Source organism: Argopecten irradians, unplaced genomic scaffold (genome assembly GCF_041381155.1).
Source record: "Argopecten irradians isolate NY unplaced genomic scaffold, Ai_NY scaffold_0285, whole genome shotgun sequence".
Lineage (NCBI taxonomy): Eukaryota > Metazoa > Mollusca > Bivalvia > Pectinida > Pectinidae > Argopecten > Argopecten irradians.
Window position 1 is genome coordinate 1 of NW_027187752.1, and position 22,344 is coordinate 22,344.

At 35.6% G+C, this 22,344-nt stretch overlaps 2 protein-coding genes across 2 annotated transcripts; one reads left to right on the forward strand and one right to left on the reverse strand.

Moving 5' to 3' along the window:
• Positions 1 to 2,563: 2,563 nt before the first annotated feature.
• Positions 2,564 to 12,723, forward strand: LOC138312348 (MTRF1L release factor glutamine methyltransferase-like). The gene is given in 10 exon segments (XM_069253258.1): positions 2,564 to 2,656; positions 2,972 to 3,054; positions 3,681 to 3,774; positions 5,337 to 5,474; positions 6,166 to 6,283; positions 7,175 to 7,248; positions 7,250 to 7,281; positions 7,726 to 7,821; positions 8,168 to 8,278; positions 11,856 to 12,723. Coding segments are annotated over 10 exon segments (867 nt in total). The 3' UTR covers positions 11,884 to 12,723.
• Positions 12,720 to 20,477, reverse strand: LOC138312347 (proteasome subunit alpha type-5). The gene is made up of 8 exons (XM_069253257.1): positions 20,326 to 20,477; positions 18,381 to 18,507; positions 17,405 to 17,472; positions 16,775 to 16,882; positions 15,624 to 15,682; positions 15,071 to 15,173; positions 14,561 to 14,647; positions 12,720 to 13,283 (listed from the first exon to the last, which is right to left on the reverse strand). The coding sequence occupies exons 1-8, from the start codon at positions 20,419 to 20,421 to the stop codon at positions 13,206 to 13,208; spliced, it is 726 nt and encodes a 241-aa protein (XP_069109358.1). The 5' UTR covers positions 20,422 to 20,477; the 3' UTR covers positions 12,720 to 13,205.
• Between the last annotated feature and the right edge of the window lie 1,867 nt (positions 20,478 to 22,344).

Consider the following 22,344-nt stretch of genomic DNA (forward strand, 5'->3'; position numbering starts at 1 on the left):
ACTTACACCATTTCAAAAATTCAAACAAGCATATATCTAACTTTAGATTAGATAATCAGTCCAATTTGATAGCGATATCAAAATGATGTTCGGATCAGTCTGGACTGAGATTTAGATAGCATATGATGTAAATTTCAGTGTAATAAAAACAGTATGATGTAACACTGTCTTTTTACGAGTAAAATCCCAAATGAATATATCTAGAATCCATGATTTTATTTCAAACTTCTGCTAGAACGATGCAAACACGGCACAGTTTTTGAGTAAAAATAAAATGTGGACGGTTATCAGTTATGTGATATTGGAGTAACAGTACCGAACTTATACCGAAAATGATATGTATTTCTATATTGTTGCCTTTGAAACTTTATCCATAACATTTACTAGAAAGCAGAAATACATCAATGGTATTTCTAATATATGTTCCTAAATTAAAGTTTAAGTGTAGATTTAAATTTATTATTTCGAAATTATACTAAATTCTTAAAATAGTATAGTCATTGTCGACCGTTTTGTATATCATACCGAGATTTAATAGTATATATGAACATTTATCGTATAATCCAAAAAGTAACCACGTAATGTGTTCAAATGAAAATTGAAATTACTTGTATACAGGCATTATAAATAGATATAATACCATTATATATTGTACCTTTTTAAAGAATATACTAAGTGATATTTAAATAAGTATATTTAGTGTGATAATGTTGTAACCCTTCTTGTATGACTATACATGTACATTTAGATTTGAAACGGTGAAAATACATGCTTAGGATTTTTACTAATACCTTAGAAATTACGGAAGATTGCTATATGCCACAAGTACTAGACTGGAATATTTTTTAAGGTTCTTAAACCTATAGTTGAAATAGTTCTTAGAACCATTTTTGTTTCTGAATAAGTCACCTTCCATTTTTGTTTTACCTGTGTACGACATATATATATGTGTATGTAATATATATTCCTATGTATGATCAGGTATATTTTATTTCCATTTGCTTTTACATCTTCATTTTAAAATTGGAGGTGACAATAAAAAACCTAAAGCATAGATGTACGGGGTTTCCATTATTCAAATCACAATCCAATTAACAGATGTCCTAACCTAATTGACAGTAAGACAATAGCAAATACCCGATATAGTCCACCGAACAGCAAATTACCCGCGGCCAGGTAATTACAGGTGAGTTCGATGAATGGCGTTGTGTACAGGTAAACAACATCCTGGTGAAGGTATTACATAACCATCAAACCAAAGGCATGGCTAATTATATATCTATAATATCGGTGTATCTACTCGTATATCCATTAAAAATTGAAAGCGACCGCACGGTCTGAAAAAATAGTTTGTTTTGCTTAATATCTCAATTATTTGATCTTTTATAATATCAAAAGTAAATTCTTTCTAACACATGTTGAAACGTTTTACGGTATTGCAATAAATGTATCTCGATTTATTCGGTTAGCAACACACAACACAATTGGTTGTAATGATCAATCATCGGTGTGTACGTATGTCAAGCATCATATCCTTGATGCTTTAATCAAGGATTTCTTAAATTGTTACGTAAAATTTCATTTTACAGTCACAAACTTTGCAATTCACAATGTATCAAAGATACAGACTACAGGAAAATATTATCTTATTAAAGCTCTTTCGTTGCTGAACTCCTCGACAAAAAATCTGAAACTTTTATTTCTGTGTGGATTTTCTTTATAATTACATGAAGATACCTGCTATTAGAGCATAAATTAGAGTCTTGAAACATTGAATTTCACTCTTTTAGTTATTTATATTCGAGCCAAAGTTATTGTAAGATTAACTTCACTCAAAAGTAATCATAAAAAAATCTTTGATCGGTTTTTCTTGTGACCGGTCAATATAAGTGATAGCACATCAGTTATAGTACAGCTATAAGCCACGGACTATTATGACGTCATACGGTTTAGAGCTAGAAAATATGCATAATCGGGTGGTCAGAAAATTTGACCTCGATATCGGCGGTTTACAGGTTATTCCGGTCGCGCGCGCGGCACGTAGAGGTTTCTACACGGCCTAATAAAGCCATTTCCAGCATAAATTGAAATTATCTTTTTTGACTGCACAAATCCTTTAATAAATTAACTAAGCGCGCTTCATGGAATTTGCCTCTGTCTAGTTGGCATTCATATTGGCTATATATGAACGCCAACTGAAAGACATTCAATGCTTAATAGTACAGTGCATTCCATTTGTGGATTTGTACCAGTTGTATATCAAATGGAACGTGCCGTAACAGCAGAACTGTACCATTACAAGTGGTTTGTTTCGAGAAGCGACACATACCACTTGTATCCAAGATAGCAGCCCTGAGATTTTTCATTTGTCATTGAAATGTTTTCTTTGTTGAAAACAAGACAGAGAGCATTTACAAATGTATATTTGATGAAATTACATGAATTATTTATTTCAATGTATGGCGAAACTATTTAGGGATTACTTTTATGTCCATTTTATTTTAACACAGAAAACACTTAGCTTTTATATTCGAAGAATATCTTTCATATGGGTGCCAACATCATGGAAAAATCCAAACACGTTCCTGTAGGTGGTACCGTATACATATCAATTCAGTACAACTGGTACAAATCCACAAATGGAACATATGGCCTGGTAAATTCTAGTAAACATAGGTAAATCCTACAAATCACTACTAGTCATAGAGTTATAGAGTCATGGATTATAAACAAATTTGGCCAGAAGCATCCTTGGGGGAATATGAACAGAGTTTGTGTATATCTTGGTCACTCACCCAACCCCCAGGGTAGGAGTGGTGGGCTCAATATATATGGAAATAAGAGGTAAATCTAAAACAATCATTGAGGAAATAAACACTGAATCTGTACTCAGAAAATATTATGGCATAACAAACCAGGTGATCGATACATGCCCTCTGGGCCTCATGTTTCCATTTTCTCCTGTTTTTAGATCCATGGTGTGTCAATGGACACTATCCTTTGTAAAGCCCAGTTAACCAGGATTGATGAAATGTGTAGAAAGCAACGCAAAAGGTAACTTTTCTGCATGAATCACTAAACATTCATCATAAGATGATTTTCTAAATACAAAATTTCCATTTGTATTGTTATCTGTAATATCATCTTTCAGTCATTGTTAGCTTCCCATATAGCAGGTGTCTTTTTAGCTTTTTATATGCTAAATGTGGGGTGTTATCCAGCCAGAATCAATTTTTCCTTTAAGCAACTTCTTCTCAAATATCAAGAGGTTTAGAGACCTGGGCCCAGTTGTTCAGAAGATGATTAGGCTAATGACAATTTTCAACTCAAAGTAAATTCATTTCTGGTAAATCAAATTTTACAAAATTTTATAAGAATTTCAAGAACTCCATTCTTTACTTACTTGCAGAGTTTAGTGAAGAACTGATATAATCACAAATGTTGGAGTAAATGAAAATTTCACTAATAATGCAATCAAACTAATTCAATTCAACCATAGACTCTCTTCTGTAGAATTATCTGTAAATTCACAACATAAAAATTGTAAAAAAAAAAATGCTTTTGAGTAATTTATATTTCTGAAACACTTCTTGGTGTCAGCTAGATTTTAGTATATCCTTGTTGTATAGGGACCATATATCATGTGCATTATAATTAACTTCTGGTACGTTATCACACAGAATGCCTGTGCAGTACATTATTGAGGAGTGGGATTTCCATGACCTTACACTGAAGATGAGGTCACCTGTGTTCATCCCTAGACCTGAGACAGAGGTAAGCAATGATCAAGACTTAGCTAAGTGTCCAGACAGAACAACCAGACTGAACATTGATATCCATACTGGATATAGATATACAAAATGAACTAAGATTTCGAGACTGAGCTTAGATATCCACTCTGAACTAAGTTACCAGACTGAACTTAGATATCCAGACTGAACCAATTAAAATATCCTGACTGAACTCAGATATCCAGACTGAGCTTAGATACCCAGACTAAACTAAAATATCCAGAGTGAAATAAGATATACAAAATGAACTTAGATATCCAGACTGAACTTAGATATACAGTCTGAACTAAGATATCCAGACTGAACTAGAATATCCAGAATTAGTTTAGATATCCAGACTGAAGTAAAATATCGAGACTGAGCTTTGACATCCAGACTGAAGTTAGATATTCTGACCTAGATTTGATATCCAGACTGAAGTTAGATATCCTGACTGAGATTTGATATCCAGACTGAGATTAGATATCCAGACTGAACTTAGATATCCAGACTGAACTTTGATATCCAGACTGAACTTAGATATCTAGACTGAACCAATTAAAATATCCTGACTGAACTCAGATATCCAGACTGAGCTTAGATATCCAGACTAAACCTAGATCGAGAGTGAACTAAGATATACAAAATGAAATTAGATATCCAGACTGAACTTAATTATATCCAGAATGGATATAAGCTATCCAGATTGGACATAGATATCTAGACTGAAATTAGATATCCAGACTGAACTAAGGTATCCACAGTGAACTTAGTTATCCAGACTAAACTTAGATATCCAGACTGAACTTAAATATCCAGACTGAACTTGAATATCCAGACTTAGTTTAGATATCCAGAATGAAATCCAGACTGAGCTTTGATATCCATACTGAAGTTAGATATCCTGACTGAGCTTTGATATCCAGACTGAGCTTAGATATCCAGACTGAACTTAAAGTGAATAGTCGGGCAAAGAAAACCAGTCTAAATGCGTTCATTGGCCTTCCAAAAGTTCTCATATATTAATATGACGGCCAAGTTCTGCTTACGTTTCCCAGTTCTGACTATTAAAGTAAAGGAAAGTTGAAAGCATTGAAAGCGAGGCTGCGTGTAAATGTAACCACGGACATAGTCAGCCGGGAGGATGTTTTAGGATTCCTATACTTTAAATTAATTTCTTCGTACGCAGACAGATTTTGGCAAGAGATTTTATTTTTCTATTTCATAAGAAATTATACTGGACACATTCACACCATTTTTACCGACTTTAGCCATCCTTGCCCGACTGTTCACTTTAAATATCCAGACTGAATTTTGATATCCAAACTGAAGTTAGGTATCCAGACGAGGATGCTAAGGAAAATCAAACTTCCAAATTAAATAGATTGTTTTCCTATATAATGTTATATACTGATACAAAATATCATAATTGTATCATAAAGATGACATTGTGAAAATATTTATAGTTAGCTTCACAAATGTTCAAAAAAATGAATCAAAATAATCAAATTGTGTTTCTATATTATTGAAAACTTTTTAATACTAATACAAAAAACATTTTACCAGGAGCTTGCCCAGCTTGCTTGCAATGACATCATGAACAAGATTAATGAGCAGGACCCTGGATCAACACCTACAAGGATACTGGAGTTAGGATGTGGCAGTGGTGCAATATCTGTTTATCTGCTGAACAAATTACATCAGGTACAAAACATCAGAATACTGTATTTGACCCAAAAAGCACCCCATCCCAATAAGCACCCCTTCCTCTTTTTGAGCTTCAATTTCACTTACTTCGAATTAAATCCAGACTGAAAATATGAAGAGCTGTGTTAGTTTTCTTACTGATTTCTTTTGCAAATTGATTTATGGCTTACTTTGTAGAACAATTTTATGAAAAGTCCAAAATTTATTTCTATTAGTTGCCCCCTGATTTGCCTCAAATTTTTGAGAGCCCTTGGCGCTAATTGGGTCGAATACGGTAATTGGCAAAGGTGATGAGTTTTCTCTGGTCAGATATTAATTACTACACAGATGAAGTAAATCATTAGATGCATTTTAAGATATTTTAAACTACAGTGAACTTCATCATCTTCAAAATTTAAACCCATTGTGCTATGAATTAAGCAGACTATTTATAGTAAAGGTAAAATAACTGAAGCATAATTACAATTTTTGCTGATGTCTTTTGAACCCACTGTAGTGATAAAACTAATTTTTAGATTTTAGATGACATAATATAAACAGTCACCAATGATGTCTCATAGTTTAGGAGAGAAGACAGTTCTATAGGCCATTTTATTCCCTATAGAAAATCTGTCCAATGTAACATGTAGCTTATTACATCTGTATGTATACACATGATCAGCATGAGATATGAGATCCCTTGTTTCAGACTGAAGTGGTAGCTGTAGATAGGAGTAAGGAAGCCTGTGAGTTAACTAAAGAGAATGCTGTAAATACTGGTGTACACACAAGACTCACCACACTCAACATGGACTACTCTCAACCGGGTAAGGTAGCTTGGCTTCATAGGATTGAACGATTTAGGGTTTTTCTAAGTGCTCGGTCAGATTTGGAGAGCAAATAACACTTTAATTTCGTTAAGTCTAGATACCATATTTGACCTAAAAAGGGCGCCTCTCCTAATAAAGGATAAATAATACTAAATGCTTTTATTTACAGATGGCTAATTTTCATATATTTGCCTGATTAATACATGTGAATTGAAAACAATGGACAGATTGACAAATATTTTGCAATTGTACGTTGTACAGTATATGTATTATATATTTTTAGGTCATCTGACCCGAAGGGTTTGAATGACCTGTAGTCATTATGCTTCGTCCGTCGTTGTGCGCCGTCCACTGTGCATAAACTGTTCACATTTTGAATTTCTTCTTCAGTTCTACCAATGCTGAAACTTGCATGAAATGATCCTGACATGGTCCTAACAAATGTGTTGTTATTTTTCGGGGTGATTTTGAAATCCAAGATTAGCCGCAACAGCCGCCATCTTGGAAAACACATTTCAAACTTCTTCTCAAGTTCTACCAGTGTGATTTGGGTGAAACTTGCTTGAAATAATCCTGATATGATCTTGACCAAAATGTTGTAATATCTCTGGTTGATCCCAGATCGAAGATGGCTACCATGACACCATATCTTATTAATTTCCTTTACGACTTTTGCCAAGGTATTCAGATGACCATTTAGGCCCTTGGGCCTCTTTGTTTCACAAGGAGAGGGCTTTTTTAGCTGTTGTCTTATCATCAAACAATAAAATATTCTGAAATGGAAAATGTTCCCATGTGTGATATTGCCATGTATGAATCTGTACTTCAAAATTCTTACAAATATACCAGTACTACTGGTGCTGTGCTAAGCTGTATATTGTGTTTTAGACTCCTTCTCGACGTTGAAGTCACATGGTCTGTATAACCTTGTCATCGCCAATCCTCCCTATGTACGCACTGAGGGATATAAACAACATGGAAATCGAGTTGACTCAGTAAGTTTGCATACAGATCAGGTTTGGGAAAAAAGAAATCCATACTTCAATTTGGCTATGATAGGCTAGTTTGCATATAATATGCAAGTTGGTGGTTTTCCCCGACCTGTAGATACTTTAAAAGACAACAGAACAAGTTCAAACCATGTATCACATTGAACATCTTTTTCAATTTCATATTTCTTGTTTAAGTAATCTTATTGTAGCATTAAATTGCACTAAAAATTTTGCACAAAAATATAATTGTGCTAATGACATTTTCCGCAAGTATTTAATTAAAACATTATTGTGCTAATTTGTTAAAAATCTTTGTTATTTGACACAAAAATTTGGTTGTGCCAAATTAAGTAATGGCAGTTAATTGAGAGTACATGTATGTATGTAGTGTTATAACATCAAGTTAGATTTTACTATTTTTTGTGTTTTTGCTTTTTTTTTTCCAAGATATGAAGATCCACATGCCTTTGATGGTGGCAAAGATGGACTAGATTATGTTAGAATAATACTATCCATGTCAACACAATTACTTAAACCCAAAGGGTAAGTGTAGATGTACAAAGTACTGAAATTATTAATATAAACTTATTGCATTAAGTTTTAATCAACCAACTTGTATAGAATGTAGGATCTTTAAACTTATTGTTATGAAAGTTATCAATTAAGCATTAAAAAACTAATTTTTGTAGAGTTTGTTTCTGTTAAACATTTCTGAAATTAATTACCCTTTTATCATTGTCAGATCAAAAAGGTCATATTTTAAAATTCAATGAAAAACATACTGGGTAATATTCAAATTAAAAGTGATTCTTAAAATTTATGGTCATACTATTAGATGAGCAAGTACAATCAAATTAAAGCCTTCAGTTTAATGCTAACTTTGTTTTAGTTCCCTGTGGCTGGAGGTAGGACTAGGTCATTGTGATATGATCAAGTCAGAGGTCAAAGGTCAATTACCGGGACTCCGTTTCTGTTCCGCAATTCAAGACTTCACAAACAGGTAGCAACAATATATTTGTTAGCACAACCTTCCAGATTTAACATTAGGTTCACAACCTTCCAGATTTAACATTATGTTCACAACCTTCCAGATTTAACATTAGATTCACAACCTTCCAGATTTATCAATAGGTTCACAACCTTCCAGATTTATCAATAGGTTCACAACCTTCCAGATTTATCATTAGATCACAACCTTTCAGATTTATTAGCCCACTATCATCAGATGGTGGGCTATTCAAATCGCTCTGCATCCGTGGTCCGTCGTCCGCCATCCGGCGTCCGTCCGTAAACAATGCTTGTTATCACTATTTCTTAAAAAACTGCTGCAGGGGATTTTGTTCAAACTTCACATGGAGGGTCCCCTTGGTCCATATTTGTGCCATACAGATTTTGAGGCTGATAGGAAAAACAAGATGGCCGCCAGGCGACCATCTTGGATTTTGATAGTTAAGGTTTGATATCCCTATTTATCAAAAAAGTGCTGAAGGGATCTTTCTCAAATTTAATATGTAAGTTTCCCTAGGGCCCTTGTTGTGCATATTGCATTTTTTGACCAATCGGTGAACAAGATGGCCGCCAGGCCGCCCATCTTGGATTTTGATAGTTAAAGTTTGTTATGGCTATTTCTCAGATAGTACTGAAGGGATCTGTCCCAAATTTCATATGTAGGTTCCCCTAGGGACCTAGTTGTGCATATTGCATTTTGGGACCGATCGGTCAACAAGATGGCTGCCAGGCAGCCATCTTGGATTTTGTTATTCAAAGTTTGTTATGGCTATTTCTCAGATAGTACTGAAGGGATCTGTCTCAAAATTCATATGTAGGTTCCCCTAGGGCGCTAGTTGTGCATATTGTAATTTGGGACGCGATCGGTCAACAAGATTGCTGCCAGGCAGCCATTCTTGGATTTTTATATTCAAAGTTTGTTATCGCTATTTCTCAGAAAGTATTGAATGGATCTTTTCTCAAATTTCACATGTAGGTTCCCTAGGGCCCTAGTTGTGCATATTGTGATTTGGGACCGATTGATCAATAAGATGGCCGCCAAGGAGTCATCTTGGATTTTTAGGTCATCTGACCCGAAGGGTCAGGATGACCTATAGTCGTCATGTTTCGTCCGTCGTCGTCCACCGTGCGCCGTGCGCCGTCCGCCATGCGCCGTGCGTTAACTTTTTCACATTTGAACTTCTTCTCAAGTTCTACTGGTGCGATTAGGCTGAAACTTGCATGAAATGATCCTGACATGGTCCCGACAAAGTGTTGTTATTTTTCGGGTCGATCCGAAATCCAAGATGGCCGCCACAGCCGCCATCTTGAAAATACATTTTGAACTTCTTCTCAAGTTCTAACCAGTTCAATTTGGCTGAAACTTGCATGAAATGATCCTTACATGGTCCCGACAAAGTTTTGTTATGTTTTCGGTCGATCCTAAATCCAAGATGGCCGCACCAGCCGCCATCTTGAAAACACATTTTGAGTTTCTTCTCAAGTTCTACCGGTGCGATTTGGCTGAAACTTGCATGAAATGATCCTGACATGAACCCGACAAAGTGTTGTTATTTTTCGGGTCGATCTGAAATCCAATATGGCCGCACCAGCCGCCATCTTGAAAACCCATTTTGAACTTCTTCTCAAGTTCTACCTGTTGGATTTGGCTGAAACTTGTATGAAATGATCATGAAATGAACCTGACAAATGTTGTTATTTTTCGGGTCCATCAGAAATCCAAGATGACCGCCACAGGCGCCATCTTGAAAACCCATTTTGAACTTCTTCTCAAGTTCTACCAGTGCGATTTGGCTGAAACTAGCATGAAATGATCCTGACATGGTCCTGACAAAGTGTTGTTATTTTTCGGATCGTCATCCGAAATCCAAGATGGCTGCAATCTTGAAAACACATTTTGAACTTCTTCTTAAGTTCAACCAGTGCGATTTGGCTGAAACTTGCATGAAATAATCCTGACATGGTCCCGACAAAGTGTTGTTATTGTTAGGATCGATCCGAAATCCAAGATGGCCTTCCGAAATCCAAGATGGCTGCCACACCGCCATCTTAAAAACACATTTTGATCTTCTTCTCAAGTTCTACCAGTGCGATTTGGCTGAAACTTGCATGAAATGATCCTGACATGGTCCCGACAAAGTGTTGTTACATCTCTGGTTGATTCCAAAATCGAAGATAGCTACCATGACACTATATCTAATTAATTTCCTACATGTAAAGGCCCTTTGTCCTCTTGTTTGAAATAAAATTTGTTGAAAGAAATTGAAAATGATCCTGACATGGTCCTGACAAAGTGACACCATATGAAAATTATTTTACTATTGCCAAGGTAGTCAGATGACCGTTAAGGCCCTTTGGGCCTCTTGTGATAATTGAAGTTTGTTACCGCTATTTCTCAAAAGGTACTGAAGCGATCTGTCTCAAATTTTTTCACCGTAGTATGTTTGAAAAAGTTTAAAAAGTAGAGAAAAGACCTTTTTCAGATTTATCATTAGGTCCAAATTTACCATTGGGTTCACAACCTTCCAGATTTTATCAATAGGTTCACAACCTTCCAGATTTATCAATAGGTTCACAACCTTCCAGATTTATCAATAGGTTCACAACCTTCCAGATTTATCAATAGGTTCACAACCTTCCAGATTTATCAATAGGTTCACAACCTTCCAGATTTATCAATAGGTTCACAACCTTCCAGATTTATCAATAGGTTCACAACCTTCCAAATTTATCCAGATTCACAACTTTCCAGATTTATCAAATGTTCACAACCTTCCAGATTCATCAATAGGTTCTGAGTTCTGTCCCCTAGCCGAGACACACCAAAGTCTATAAAAGTGGTAGTTTCTGCTCCTGCTTTGTGCCCAGAAACGACTACGTTGCGGCACGCAAAACTCTTCAATTCAATTCTCCTGCTTAGCGCTCAGCATAACGGGACTGAAACCAACTGGTTCGCCCGTTGTCAGTATAATGTGGCCGGGTGGGTGTATTGCTTGGTGTCTTCAGCAATAAGCTTCAGTGATACAGCACTATAAAAAGGGCAACAGTTCCACTATACAAGAAGACACGACATGAATATACCTGGTACCGAAGTCTCCCAAAAACACGCACCTCCCACACATACACACAACACACTGCATACATAGGAGGCCGTCCTTACATGACCCTGGCTGTTAATAGGACGTTAATTAATCAAACAAACAAACAAACAACCTTCCAGATTTATCCAGATTTATCTTATGTTCACAATCTTCCAATTTTTTCATTTGTTACCAAATTATAGCCATGACAAAAGACAATCTGGTAAAAAAATTTTAACTTTGTTTTACCAAATTTTAACTTTCTTTTACCAAATTTTTAACTGTTTTACCAGTACATGTAATAATGTATTGCAATACTTTATACCAATTAACTCTTTCTTGTTTAATAATAATTGCATTGCGCAACACAAATATTGTAGGGGTAACGAATACACGTCCATACACTTTTTTAGGGGTAATCAACAAATTTTAATGAGTGTTTTACCTGTAAACACATCTTAACTGTAGCACTGTTTCGTGTTATTTCAGAGATCGCTTTTGTGTGCTGAGAACTTGACTTGCACAAAAGAACAGAACCTGATATGAAACCCTCCAGAGAACCATCAATGATGCGTCTATGTCACCATTACTCTGGTATTATGATGTCACTTCCTGGATCACAAAAATACCTCGGAGTCGAAAGTTCTGAGCAAGATCAGAAGAAAGTGTCAAGGTTTGGGCTTGTACAAGCCATTGTTGGTGCATATCTTCACAAGTCGATATTGTGAAGTGGAACCTCTCTGATTCTAGACTGATAGGTGTTGACTGTAGATAGGGAGTATAAATCTGAAATATGATGGAATGAACAGACGACATCTGCTTCTTCTGCATTTCCATTTTGGAACAAATACAAGCAGAACATGGCAGACAGTGACCATATTAAATTGACAATTGAAGCGTTTCTGCTAAGCAACTTGTACATTCAATATTTGAAAGGGAGAGGGAAAAGATGAGAAAATCAGAAAAAAGTTTTCTTTTTCCATTGTCAGACATAACGGTAGATCATTTTTTGGTCATGTTTGGTGGGTGTCAAGATCTCTGGGATCTCTTGTTGATGTACTGTAATATTGAGATTCTTCAGAATGTAGGTTGTTGTAGTAATGTGATAAAAAGTACATTTATGTACTTTGAATTAAGTATGAAATTTTATGAAACTTGTCTCGAAGTTGTAATTTTGGCTCATCCAGACTCACAAAACTGAAAACTTTTCAAGACTCATTTCATAAAATCTCTTATAAAATGAACACTGATTAACATCCTATATATTTTCTCTCAATTATTGGCATCCCAAGTGGCATAAAAGTGTAATTCAAACATTTCAACAACTATGGCACTAATTAAAACAATACAACCTGTATCCTATTAACATTTTATTTTCTTTTGATCAATACAAAAGAGTTTCACTCACAGAATTTTCAATTAGAATATGAACGTGCAGTGCTGGATATTCAAGTGATGTATGTTGACCTTGAGAACTTTGTGTGTTATCAACAATATTTTACTCCAGCAACTCATTTTCTGGAGAACCTAGTGATGTAATAATGAACTACTCTAGCTTATTTAAAATTGAAGAAATTCACTTTCGTCTATAAATGTAAAATAGTTAGCCCTTTTTACAGTCTATACACTGGTAATAAATAGTTTCTCCTCAGTTCTCATATGTCAAAGTATTGAATATTCTGAATGTAGTAAAACTGTTACGGAAACCTTTAGTTCCTGCAGTAGAAACTAGTGTTCAGTATATAACAATAGCAAAGTCATGTTCTCAAAACAGAAATGATGAAGTGTCGATGGACAGATGATGAGAAGTAGCACTATGATATGTAACACAGGAAGAGATCAGATATCTTTGATGACATCTTCAAGTTCCTCCTTGGTAAACATGTGGAATTTCTTCTGTGGTGTTATTGTTCCCATCTGCAAAATTAATGTAAAATATCTTAATCTTGTCCCCAGGATGGTTACAGTAGTAAATCAACCTATTGTTAGAGCCACTATAATCACATTTTTATGTCTAACAAGCATATCAATGTGATTTAATTTTGCGATCTAGAGTCACATGATTGTAGCTTACCTGTGCTTAAAACATTTTTGTGGCAATTTGCAATTTCTTACGAAATACATGAAACTTAATGGTACACCAATTTAAGTTGGTTTACAGTTATACAATCAAACAGTTCATTTTTTTTTATAAAAAAAGTCCTTACTGAGCTTTGATTTTCACACCAAAACGCGACATCTTCGAAAATCAGAACTACCAAGTACAAAGGACTATGTATGGTTGGGCCCCTTTTGGCTCTCAAATCCATGAAGTTTTCAAAACTGTTATCTAGCGATTCATTTGTAGTATTTCAAATATTTAGTTCATCCCTTATTCAACTATAATGACTGTTTTCTTATTTTGCAGCTGTAGTTGCTATGGTAACCATCCAAAATATGCATAAATTATTAAAATGTGGAAATTTTTACAATTTTGGCCTTTTTTTTTTTTTAAGTTTTTGTCTATGAAACTAGGCATATAGAGTGCATCTATGAACAATCATAATTACTGAGAATATGTATGTATGTAATATATCTTTAAGAGAAATATGAAGTTTGTTCAATGATGCGCTCTATGGTTTCTAAAACAAAACTTTCACAAAAATGGCCAAAATTGCCAAATTTCCACATTTTCATAATTTATGCATATTCCCAGTGGTTACCATGGCAACTGAAGCTGCAAAATTAGAAAAAGATCATTACAGTTCATTTAGGGATGTACTAAATAACTAAAATCCAACAATTTAAATACTAAATAACCGTTTTGAAAATTTGATGGAATTGGGGCCATAAAGGGCCCAAAGTCCTTTTGACAGCAAATAAGTAAAGTTTCATAGAGACAATTGACCGATCGTCAGGTGTAATATAGCCACGCCTCGTGCTCACAAACGTACGTGTTTCTATTCAATGTCGGAGCAAACATGGTAGCACTCACAATACAAAATACAAAGTCACGTGCTGTTTGATTGACAGCTGGCGATCCGTCAATAGTGTCAGATTGAAAACAGTTCAAAGAAGATTAAATTGCAAACATGCAAAAACTCAAAGTTATCTAATTTATATTTTAATACAAATAATATGTCTATTGGTATTTATCAATCTAGATTGACTTTCTTACTACAGATGTTTCCTGTAGTTTGATCTATGGTACTGACCTCAACATTGGAGGAGTTTAGTTTCTCCTCCATCACCTGTTTAAGAATGGTCAAGGCATTTTTACAGGCCTCCTTTAGAGTCATTGACTGAAACAAAAACACAAACTTTTGAGTTAAACTGAGAGGTGTAGCATTGTCGAAATACGTGTACTTCAAAAAGAATTCTGTATATCCAAAACAAGAGGCCCCCTAGGCCTTAACGGTCACCTGAGTTATGAAACAAAAGAAACACTAAGCTCATTGCATAAAAAAGGTAATAAAAATAATAATGGTTCTGTAATCCTCAGCAAAGGGACAGATATTTTGGCATGCCAGCAGACGAAAAGCTTCATGCAGACTAGCCAAAACCTTTCATTTAGGTCGAGTTATTCCTATCTCTTTGAAAGACACTGATATTAGGATTCTATCCATCTTTCATGAATCTGTTCTATAGACAGTAATATCGAAATCTCTGTGAAGTATGTATGGTTAATCAGTCCAATGTTTTCACCAACATCTGTCGTGTTTTACCTTGTGGTATACATCCTGAAGAGCTTGCTGTGCTCCCTCAGACCCAGACCCTATGGCCTTGGCATCGTACTGGATAAACGTCCCAGATGGATCCATGTGGTATCTATAAGAAAGAATCAAATACTTTGATAATGTGAACATGCATTCAGTAGATTTTCTTTAAGCGTGATGTGTATAAAATAACCTCGAATCTAGATTACAGTTACACACTGCCATGGAACTTGAAACCAGATACAACAAAGCATAATTGTTATACAAAATTTCTGGGGACAAAATTTACTTTATAGCCACAGTTCGTTATATATGTACATTTAAGGTAATAGAAACCTAGACGAGGAATGAACAAAAATATATGTTACATGTGTAAATATCTTTTACTGTAGCTTCATCAGCAGAGTAGTACTCCTGAAGGGCTCAAGTTTCAATAATTTACTGAACTAAATTCATAAATATCACTCATTTAGGATTTTTTTTTTTAATATATATTGTTTTTGATATTACAAGTTCTTTATAAAATAAAAGTTGCAGATCAAAAGTGGATTAGAAATCTTACAGTTGTGGTCCTTTATGGTCGATTCCAGCAAACATTAAGGCAACTCCAAATGGTCGACTCTGCAATAGGAAGCACACAAACGAATAATAGCTATTATCATAGTAAGGCCAAAATAAATAATATGTCTGTTTAGGGTTACCCGATCGACCCTAATTTTTTACCCCCGGCCCTAATTTTTTCTCTCTCCACTTTTCAACAATTTTTTTTTTAAAAGTCGGGATTTCGATTTCGGACTCGGTTCCGGCCATTATTTTAGAGTGAAAGACACTAATAGAAACAAAAATCCTCCCGACCTACTGACCCTATTTTTTTTTGCCAATGTAACCCTCAACAGACATATTATTTTTTTTGGTCTAATAAGGAATTTATTACTACTATGGACTGACCATATTTTATCACCAGCATATATTTTTTTCATGTACTAGTATACACTGTATATGAAATACTATGGCACCACTGTTTTATAAATATACATGGTGAATTGTCAATACACGGCGTATATATATTACTTGGCATTGTTAAGTAAAGGGTCACAAATTTTGAGAGCTGTGCAATCTTAACCAAACCATTTGAGCATGATTTTTATAATGATTCATTATCAACAGTATCCCATTCATTGATACAAAATGATTCCTGACCAGAAAATGGGACATTTATCAAACTACAGACATGCAACAAGGCATACCCCTAATTTCAAAGTGAAAGCATGTATGGTGCTGAAAAGTCGATTTCATTTAAAAGTGATCATTTAATTATCAGAACAAGGACAAATAATGGTCGAATGGACATTTAAAAACTTAAATGGTATATATATACTATCTATATTTTCGCTTCATATATTTCTTTTTTTTCTTATGCCTCAAAGAAGTGACCTTTACTTATTTGGCTGTGTAGATATACCAGTATATGCAATACATGATAGAATGAAAATATCATGGTAATGATATCTTTAATACAATAAGCATTGTTATTAATAAAGTATTTTGTCTTTGCAAAATAAAGAGTGAAGGTATTCCATCTTTGCATGACGTAATAATTAAATATATATGCTTTGTAAGAACAGATATTCCATCTTTGCATGATGTCAATTATATATATGCAAGAAACAGTATTCTGTCATATGCAAGTAGGATTGTTACAGAATTACTAACCATGGCTCCAGGATCAGCGTCATCATCCCCAAACTGTAGGGCAAGATTGCTCACAGCTTGGGTGACACTTTCCACTGACATCTTCTCATTGTAGGTAAACCAGTGGTTCTGACAACGTAAAATGTAAATCATTATCAACTGCTGCTCAAAATTAGTAACATGGACAGTTGTTATCAGTAATTAACATAAACTAAGGTTTAATTGAGGTTTCCATGTCTGCAATTTAATATTTACTCAGTAACTTTTACGTGAAATTAATTTGTGAATAATATGATATGTCAAAATTATATTCTGCTGACTCAAACTAAATACAAATGTACCTACATGTTCTGAAAGGTACAAAAGGAATGTTTAAGGACATATACCGAAAGATAATATTTATTTGTACTAGACAATATTTTGATTTGCCTTTAAACTTTATCATAAAAAAAAAAAACTTCAACAGACTATCAGTAGTTTAAACTCAGACATAAGTTTACAGCAAGATAGATCTTAAATCAGAAACAACAGATTAATATGTATTTCTGGCACATCTCTTCCACTTCAATCAAATTTCAATTAAAATTTGCTATAAGTATTTTAGGAAGTTATTATCTTGTAAAATCATAACAAAAAGTTCTGCCATGTTACCTGAGCTTCAACTCTGGCTTTATCAATCAATGTCCGAGAGTCTGCAATTAGTCCGCTCATAGCACAACCTTCAAACAGATTATCATATCTGCGATAAAACACTTATAAATATAAACTTTATTTTACATTGATTGAGAAACAAGTTATACAACTTATGTAAATCACTCTCAATGGCCCAGATGTAAGCATGCAAGGGGTCTTAGTGTGGGAGGAAACCGGAGTGCCCGGAGAAAACCCACGTGATCAGGTAGGTAACCCATAACCTTTTCAAGTCCGTCCCAGGGATCGAACCCCAGCCGGCTAGGTAAAGCGAGCAGCTTAACCACTACACCACCCGCTAATTAACACTTGCTCTGGCATGAAACATCCTCTGTAAAGTCTATGTCCATTTCATCATGCTTTCTTTGTAAAATCAAACCCTTCCTTTATCATGTTCATAATATATGCCAGAGCTTTACAGACAATCTTCATAATGCACACATTATGAGATGATTGTCTACAAAGCTCTGACATCTATATATATAGATCATAGATTCCATAAGAAGATAGTTTAATGCTTATAATTATTAAGTCATGTTGGGGCCTTTTAACCAATGATGATATATTCCACAAGATCCATGGTTGTGATCAGTTGACATAACCATGTAGTGATGTCATAATGGAAAATAATTCACGTACCACCTGATACCCGATAATGTTTGTGTGTGGGAGTATTGTTTCTATTGGTGATGGAATGACGTCAAGCGATGACTTCCCGTGCTAACGTAATTTCAACGGGAAGATCACAAATAGTTTCGTTCAATCACCACTGGAGATACTGGTCCTGCATAAACAATATCGGTATCACTTGGTACATGAAATTGTCCCATTAGTCATTTTTGGGTGTCATTTATATCCACATAGACTTTATTTTGATTGTGGTTAGTTTATATAATAGAAATGACCATTGAATGTAAATATAAAAGAATTCACATACCTATGTGATCATCTACTTCCATTACTTTTTCTATACTCGATGTTTCAATTAAAGGGGAGGTAACTCTTTTCTCAACTGCCAATACAACACCTTCGCTTGTTTGAATACCAATAGCAGTGGATCCCAACTGCAAATGAAAATCATTATTAATTATCAAAATTAATAAAATCCACATTATATTTTAAAAAATCTGTTTTAAAGTGAGTTGAATCATTCAAAACATTGCATATGTCTTCAAAAATTATTTAATTACTGTTTCAAGAAAAAAAAGACCTGCAATAGTGTCCTCATTTTTGCAAATTTATTCTCTCAAATAAACAATTAAAATGATTTCATTAAAACTTGTCAAAACATAGATACATTTCATTTGCAATACAGATTTTATAACAAAGACGCATTACAGTAGTCATATTTTTGAGAACTTCAAATAGTACTTACTTATAATTACCAGCCGTATTTGACATATTAATTGTCCCATATATACCTTTTCGAGGTCTCAATTTCACTAACCTTGAATTACAGTGTAAAATATTAATGCAGACTGGAAATAATAAAACTATGTAGGTTTTTTTATTTAATTTTTCTGCAAATAATTTATTGCTTAATACATGTACTTTGTACAATAATGTGAAAGGATATAGTCGAGATTTGGTCCTTTTTAGTGTTTCCTTTTCTATAGATAAGTACCCTGGGCACTACCCCGAGATACTCTGGCCCTGACACCAGACTTAGACATTATGACAGATAGATGTCTGGTGTAGCCCAAGGTACTCTGGCCCTGACACCAGACTTAGACATTATGACAGATAGATGTCTGGTGTAGCCCAAGGTACTCTGACCCTGACACCAGACTAAGACATTATGACAGATAGATGTCTGGTGCATGGCATGACTGGTCCAATACCAAACGGTGTCGATGAATTCCAGCTTTTGATATGGTAGTGCACTCTGGCCCTACACCAGACATCTATCTGTCATAATATCAAAGTCTGGTTTCAGGGTCAGTGTACTCTGGACCTACACCCTACACCAGACATCTATCTGTCATAATGTCAAAGTCTGGTTTCAGGGTCAGTGCACTCTGGACATACACCCTACACCAGACATCCATCTGTCATAATGTCAAAGTCTGGTTTCAGGGTCAGTGCACTCTGGACCTACACCCTACACCAGACATCCATCTGTCATAATGTCAAAGTCTGGTTTCAGGGTCAGTGCACTCTGGACCTACACCCTACACCAGACATCTATCTGTCATAATGTCAAAGTCTGGTTTCAGGGTCAGTGTACTCTGGACCTACACCCTACACCAGACATCTATCTTTCATAATGTCAAAGTCTGGTTTCAGGGTCATGTGCACGCTGGACCTACAACAGACATCTAGCGTCTAAGCCTGGTGTCAGGTCCAGAGTATCTCGGGCTACACCAAACATCTAGTGTCTAAGTCTGGTGTCGGATCCAGAGTATCTCAAGCTATACCAGATATCTAGTGTCTAAGTCTTGTGTCAGGGTCATTGCACTCTTGCCCTTCACCAGACATCTAGTGTCTAAGTCTGGTGTCAGGGTCATTGCACTCTTGCCCTTCACCAGACATCTAGTGTCTAAGTTTGGTGTCAGGGTCAGTGCATTCTGGCCCTACACCAGACATTTAGTGTCTAAGTCTTGTGTCCGTGTCAGTGCATTCTGGCCCTACACCAGACATCTAGTGTCTAAGTCTTGTGTCCGTGTCAGTGCATTCTGGCCCTACACCAGATATCTAGTGTCTAAGTCTTTTTTCAGGGTCATTGCACTCTGGCCCTATACCAGACATCTAGTGTCTAAGTCTGGTGTCAGGGCCAGAGTATCTTGTGCTACCTGGGCACCAATTTGGTCATACCATATATACAGAAATCCTTATTTAGAAAAAGCATGTCTAAATATTACAGTCTTATGCCTATGGTTTACCTTGATAGCTTCTATAGCATATTCAACCTGGAAGAGTCGTCCTTCTGGGGAAAAGGTGTTGACTCCCCTGTCATACTCGGAACGGGTCAGAAACATTTTGAATTCTGAAAAGTAAAAAGAATGGTTAAAATTTAATACTACTTTTGTATATTAAAAAATAAATACTTTTTTTCGTATTAAGCATTAATGTCACTTTTCAATATGGTACAGGTATGAAAAAATATAGTGAACCAGTTAGTGCAAAAGTTTACAAACAAATTTGCTTTGATGACCCTTGAGCAGGTGGCCATGGTGGAGAAGTCCAGGTTTGTCTATTAAAGAGTACCTGGAGAAATCACATCAGATCCAATGTAAGTAAAGATAACAAGACATTAGGCTTGTTACGTCGCAACATGTCATCTTGCTCCAAACAAGTAAAAGTGCAAACATACTGTACCCTTGTAAGACCTATTATCGAGTATGCCTCTTCATGTTGGGACCCACACTCTACATTATGCTAAATATTATGCTGCTAGAGTAGAGTCTGTTCAATGATGGGCTCCTTAACAACTACAGGTCTAGGAGCCTGGCTGTGTAACATGTATTATTCAATCTCTGAACTGGGAGCCACTTTCACAACATAGTGCCAAAGCCAGGCTCACCATGTTATACAAAATTGTAAACAAACAGCTAGCAATTGACATGGTCAAGATGCACTGACATATTACCACATGCCCTCCACCCCTGGGTCGCGAGTTCCAATCCCATGTGGGGCAGTTGCCAGGTACTGACCACTGGTCGGTGGTTTTTATCCAGGTACTCCGGCTTTCCTCCACCAACAAACCTGGCCCGTCCTTAAATGACCCTGGCTGTTAAACTAATAAAGCTAGCAATTTGCAATAACACCAACAGAGTACCTTACTATGGCCGACGGGAGAACCAGGGGAGCACACAGGTTCCAACAAATCAATGCTGTTACGTCAGAATATAAACACTCCTTCTTTCCTCAAACTTTACATGGAATCTGTTACCTTCTGACACTGCTTGTTCCCACGATTTAAATGCATTTAAATTTAAAATCAGCTGTCTCAAGCTTCAACCCCTATCTCTACTGAACCCTCTTTTCATTCATTGTACTTTAACAATTTTATCATCTTACATCCAGGATAAATAAATAAACACTACCACCTCACAACAAATATTTGAACCCTCTCCAACACAATGTCAATTGTATCCTACCTTTAGAGCTCTGAAACTTCAACAGAAGTAATATATATATAGACGTACAGATAAGGCTAAAATAGCTAGCTCATAAGGCTAAAATTCTTAAAAATAGTAGCCATAAAATAATACTATAAAGTATAATAGCAGCCGTATAAGGCTATAAGAGCTACAGTTATATAAATAGAAGCATTCCAAATTTAATTTTAGCAGAAAAGGTTTCTGTGTCTTGTGATGGACATGCAACAAACAGGTCCTTCTTCGAATTCTCTTCCTTGGTTTACGTGCGTGAGCGCCTTCAAAAATGACGATTACGCCACAGCAAGGACATATATGAGAAGGATAAGTTGAACTGGGTTTTGGGGAAGTACAAGACAGGAGCTTTTGTGTTTGTGCACTGACCGTGATGTTTGGCGACGACTGATTTTCCTTTGATAATCGGCGGCCGACACAGCCTTTAATGTATATGTACGCTTGTGGGTGCAAGGGTTACTGTCTGTCTTACTTTCTGAAGCGAGCCATCATTTCATGAGCTGTCATATTTTTAAACAAAAATTTAAGATATAATCTCTAAATCTTCCGTCCTTAAAGCAAGTAATTAACGTTGTGAAATTTAATAAACTTTACATTGGTGTTTCGTTTGACTCGATAAGACAAGTATTTGTTGAGAAAAACAGTTTTTATTCCTGGTTCATAGGCGTCTCGCGTGGTGTTTAGTAATGTAAAGAGACAGTCACGAATCCTTCTCACTCATAAATCCTTTGTCACGGTGATCTGTAGGGGTGCAAGCGTGTGAAGGAATTAATTTGTGTTTTTTTT